The sequence below is a fragment of the Triplophysa rosa genome, linkage group LG9 (genome assembly GCF_024868665.1).
Source record: "Triplophysa rosa linkage group LG9, Trosa_1v2, whole genome shotgun sequence".
Taxonomy (NCBI): domain Eukaryota; kingdom Metazoa; phylum Chordata; class Actinopteri; order Cypriniformes; family Nemacheilidae; genus Triplophysa; species Triplophysa rosa.
In genome coordinates, this window is record NC_079898.1 from 21412103 (window position 1) to 21417344 (window position 5242).

General features: G+C 36.8%; 1 protein-coding gene across 1 annotated transcript; it reads left to right on the plus strand.

Annotated features, from left to right (window-relative positions):
* The first annotated feature begins 948 nt into the window (after positions 1-948).
* Positions 949-2053, plus strand: gphb5 (glycoprotein hormone subunit beta 5). The gene is made up of 3 exons (XM_057342667.1): positions 949-1072; positions 1273-1471; positions 1721-2053. The coding sequence occupies exons 1-3, from the start codon at positions 1047-1049 to the stop codon at positions 1910-1912; spliced, it is 417 nt and encodes a 138-aa protein (XP_057198650.1). The 5' UTR covers positions 949-1046; the 3' UTR covers positions 1913-2053.
* The last annotated feature ends 3189 nt before the right edge of the window (positions 2054-5242 follow it).

The following is a 5242-nucleotide window of genomic DNA, read 5'->3' on the forward strand; positions in this document are numbered from 1 at the left end:
ATTTAAACAATGTAATGGATGGCTGTTAGCTACATAAATCAGTAACATTTTGTAAAATGATTAAATGCTATTTCAGATATCAAATTAAATAATTTGTCATAGCATGCAATGCCCCATAGATCAGGGGGAAAATGTTTTTTTTTTAGGAAAATAAAATAAAGAGACTTTCATCCAAGGAAGGACTGTCTGCATATACATTCACCTACTACTTTCTAATTTTTATGTTCACAATATTGGTTCTATCTTTGCTGTTCCTTTTGGCTAATAATCACTACACATGATTATAACACATATCACATGCAGGTCTATGTAATCTTTCAAACAATGAAGATTAACGTTCACTAAAGATAGTAAAGATTGTAATTTAACATTCATTATTCTACTATCTCAGGTATAACTGAGCTGTCTTTTAAATGTGTAATACACTAGAAAGCTGGCAAAATTATTGCACCCATCACACTTTCAATTATTATAAATTACATCTTAATTTAGCCTCATTAAACCTGTCCCAACACCTCTTCTACAATAAAGTAACCTGAGAGGTAGATAGATCCACACATGGATGAATAAACGAATCCATGGATTAGAGGACGAAGGTGCTTCCCACTCATTTCCGTATGGATGACTTTGAACAAAAAGAGCTTCTTTCCTCCTCATTAAGGTAAGACATGCCTGGGGGTCTGGATCAATCTCTGCACTAAACACATGGACACTCTGGCTCCTTCCCTGTTTGTCTGTAGTCTCCTGTGACATTTTGTTATCATTGTTGGATGAAGCTGGCACTTCACAGACAGCCCCCCTGTGTTTTAGGTGGGGTTTGCGGGGCTGTTTCTAATAAATGGCAGATTTGAGCAAGTCAGCAGAGGTAAGGACTGGAAGTCAGATCACGCTGAACTGCATTTTTCATTCAGGTATCTTTGCAAGTGTCGAACCCAGGCAGACAAAAGACCAACCTGGAAGACAAGTCTATGGGATTTTTGTATTAATAACTTTTTACAGTTTTTTTATTTAGAAAAAAGAAGCACTACTGAGATCTGAGAACTACAATGGCTCCTTTCACTGAAGCACAAAGGTATGAAACAAACATTATTAGAAGGTATTATTGTCTGATTATGAAAACTCTTAATAACTTATTAATTATATTATTCAATTATTATTAAAAACTGTGTAATTATGTTCATGAATAGTCTAGATTTTTATTAAGAGCACACACTGAACTTTTAAAACTGAAGAAATAACAGAAATTACTTTATAAATGTTTGTGTGTGGCAGATTTTCTCCTGCAAAGCTATTCTGTGCGACTCTGGCTGTTTGGCTGTGTTTTGGGGGTGATATTGAAGCCTCTGTGCTCAACCTGAAGGGTTTCGTTGGCTGTGCCGTGCGAGAATTCACATTTCTGGCCCGTAAGCCAGGCTGCGGCGGGCTGCACATCACCACTGATGCCTGCTGGGGGCGCTGTGAGACTTGGGAAGTAAGAACGTTATATTAGCCCTTTAACTATATTCTCACACTCTATAAATTATGAATAATAAAAAAAGAAACAGAAAAACGGAGAAAGAGGAGAGACAGGGGGAGGGAGAGAGAAAACAGAAATAGAAAACAGAAAAATAAAGATATTTGTATTAATGTATTATCAAACAGTACAGCCTAAGAAAAAACACTGGACGTTGTGATACAAGACATTGGCCAATCACCCTCTTCTCATCTGTCCTAACTCCAGAAGCCCATTCTAGACCCGCCCTTCATCGAGTCATACCAGCGTGTGTGTACCTATAATGAGACCCGATTAGTGACGGTACAGCTGCCGAACTGCTCGGCCCAGGTGGACCCATCCTACACCTATCCAGTGGCCCTCCGATGTGACTGCGGAGTCTGTCTCACCAGCACCACTGAATGCATCACTTCTGTCTGAGAGAGAGAGAGAGAGAGAGAGAGAGAGAGAGAGAGAGAGAGAGAGAGAGAGAGAGAGAGAGATACCTTCATATCATGCTTGTTTTAATTTCTTTCCTTTGTTTTGTGCATAGAGCAAAATATCATTAAACTTCTGACAGCATACCTGCAGTCATCTGTCATAATCTGAAAAACACAACAAATATTTTGTAGTTATATCCCAGAAGAAAACGTCATTGTTCAGAGTTGCTTTTTCATAGCTCAGGAGACTTAATGGTAATCAGTTATGTAAGTATCACCGGCCTAGATATTCCTACTAAAGTCCCTTAATAATAATTTGGTATATGAAGAATTTGACGAGAGATTAAATTCGAAATTTCTGACTTTTGATTGAAGACTACAAACCCACACGCTTATTGGATTTTAAAGCATTCATAAATAAATAATGCGACATGCAATCGGGTGTGCGGTATAAAACTCCCCTGTAAATGTCCACAATGCATGCTGGGTAATGTAAACCTGCCAGACTTGTGTTTCAACAGTATTTGTTTATCTACACCAGGGGCTCCTGTCAAAAAACAACATCGCTATTTTGTTCTTGAAAATTTGCTGTGTATATATCAGTTTATGTGTTTTTCAGAATTGTAAGTACTGTAAATGGCAGAGGCCTATGTCTTGTGACTATGACACATGAGCCCACATGTACAGTATACTGCATGTGTGAGTAATACAATAAGGGACAAAGAGAATCTCTTTTAGATCTAACGGGTGTATCAGTAGGGTGTCCAACCTCCTGTAGGGTGCTAAAATTGTTCTTCTCTAAATGTCATTAATGGTCATACATGTAGCATCTGCCCTCTCTCTTTCGCACACCGGCATGCACTCACACTCACACGCGCACTTAAACACACACTTCTCTTGTCCGTTAAACAGTGAATATAATCACACCCAGACACATTTATACTGACCCTGGAAAAGGCTTAAATACTGTCAAAAAGCTTGGTACCTATGAGTTATCTAGTTCAGTGGTTCTCAAACCAGGGTGATAGAAATGTATCATAAATTTTATGCAATCAAACGTCAGAAAAATAAGACCAACCAAAAGAACTGATGTTCCACGATTGTATAACTTAATATGTTTTAATTAAAATTCCAAGTTTAAGATTATAAATCTGTATTTGGGGGGCTGCAAAGGGGGCCTCACAATAAAAAAGTTTGAGAACCACTGATCTAGTTTATGTATATCGATTTCTGTATTTGGATGTTTATTTCCAATAAACAAAGTTATGGGATGTATTCAAATGCATTTACTTTGTGATTTTACTCACCTGATCAACATGTCATACATTATATAGGAAGGTATTGAACTACATATATGTCTGGCCTTCATCAGGGGAGGAGACCAATGTGTGACAGTGAAACTTTTTCTTCATTTAAAACAAGCAGCCACCCATTTGCTCTTTTATAGGCACACATACAGATCCAACATATATGAACATTATATTTTCATCATCAATGTGCTGCAGAACTGAATGCTAATATGTCTGGTCCTGGCAAAATGGTCACATATGCCAGCAGCAGTCCCTGCGTGATAAATGACTTAAAATCTTCCTAATGTGAAAATGATGGGAAAAAACATTTTCCTCTCCTGCTCCAGCATCATAATGAGCAGCAAACGCATATGGTTATTACCTACCCCATTTTCACCCTGAGAACAGTCTGTTACATATGCTGCAGAGGTCAAATTCAGCTACATGCTTAGATACAGAATGACATTATTTAGGGCCAACAGTTAATTTTCATTATTTTCCATAATCACAAATATTAGTTTAATTCTAAAATAGACTTCTAGGAAACCCAGGTGCTCTCCATAATGACAAATATATAATTACAAAATGAATAGTTCCCATCCTGGATGCTTATTGGTCAATACAACATTTTAGCTAGCAATAACAATAACAATATACAGTTGCTATGGCTATATTCAGTGACCTTAATCTCTGACCTCACCAGATAATTTGACCAGGTTTAGATCCCTGATAATTCTGATGCCCAGAGTTTGCCTGCTGTTGGCTCAGATATCCTGTCTAATACTTTTGATAGACGTTGTTCATGATGGTTGGTTTTTACAAATATGGTGATACTGGGCTATCTTAAAGTTACACTGACACTGTTGCACTGTAAGTATTTTAGCAACTAATAGAGAAAAAACAAACGAGAAAAAGAACGTAGACAGGTCATTGTAATAATAGCTTTTGGGCAACAGCCACACTGAGCTATTAATAAAAGTCAATCTAGACTAAATACCAGTGTTTAATCAAGCTTGAAATTAAGAACGATCCCTTTTAGGATCTAATGACCTTCTATATGTTTATGACAGAACCAACACTGCAGGGGTTACACACACATACAGATCTTTAAAGCTATATCTTTGTTCCCGATGTAGCCCCAAACTCTCAAAATGTATTTTTTTAAAGCATTTACTGTTATGCATTTTGCAGACGCTATTACCTAAAAGCAACTTACAATGCATTAAAAATATAACACAAAGCTCTTCTTACTCAGTAGTTTTTAGATTTTGACTGTTTCACTATACATTTCAAATTATTTATAGGCAGTTGGCCATTACAATATTAGCCACCTCAGTACACACGCACACAAAGTGCTTATGCTCTGACATGCTTAAAATACGTGCAACTGAGTTTAACTTAAACTTAGATAAGTTACACAAAAATGTAAGAATCCTATGGCCTTGATGCAAAGCTGCAGTACAGTTACCTGAAAAATGACTTCTGGCAAGAACTTCATCTGTCTTTATTTCACAAAATCTACAGATCTGCAGTACTGAAGAGCTGCAGTTTCATCTCTCTGCAACCTGAAACAGACATGAAAGAAGAAATTCTTTCCAACAAAAAAGAACAGCTGTTTATCAGTATCAACAGGAGTTCTGACATCCTGAGGACTGTTTTAAAAGAGTGAGAAATTTACAAAGTTCAAAGCTTCAATTTTAAAATTAGAAGTGTTGTAACCAATTTCTGTGATCTCTGGGAAGTTTGTACAAAAACTGCATTTTAAAAACACTTCTGTCCAAAAAATTAGGTGATCAGTAGCTTGGCCTGTCAAGTCACATTGATGTTATAAGGAAGGTTATACAATGTAAAAGTCAGCCAAACCTTGTTCTGTTCCTGGCTCTTTTTTGCACCTGTCACTCTGCATGTTCTTCCAAAGGATCTCCATGTTACTGAAGTTCATTGGTCCATGATCATTTTAAGACAGAGATACAAAAAATACTTTTCTTAAAGTAAAAACTTCATATACATCTGAGAACAAAATATAATGTCATTATTATTTA

What these genes read in the sequence shown, in the direction of transcription:
- gphb5 (XM_057342667.1), top strand. Translation starts at nt 1,047, where the DNA reads ATGGCTCCTTTCACTGAAGCACAAAG. An exon ending in CCTTTCACTGAAGCACAAAG is followed by an intron (nt 1,073 to 1,272) that starts GTATGAAACAAA and finishes TGTGTGTGGCAG; the next exon opens with ATTTTCTCCTGCAAAGCTAT. An exon ending in GGCGCTGTGAGACTTGGGAA is followed by an intron (nt 1,472 to 1,720) that starts GTAAGAACGTTA and finishes TCCTAACTCCAG; the next exon opens with AAGCCCATTCTAGACCCGCC.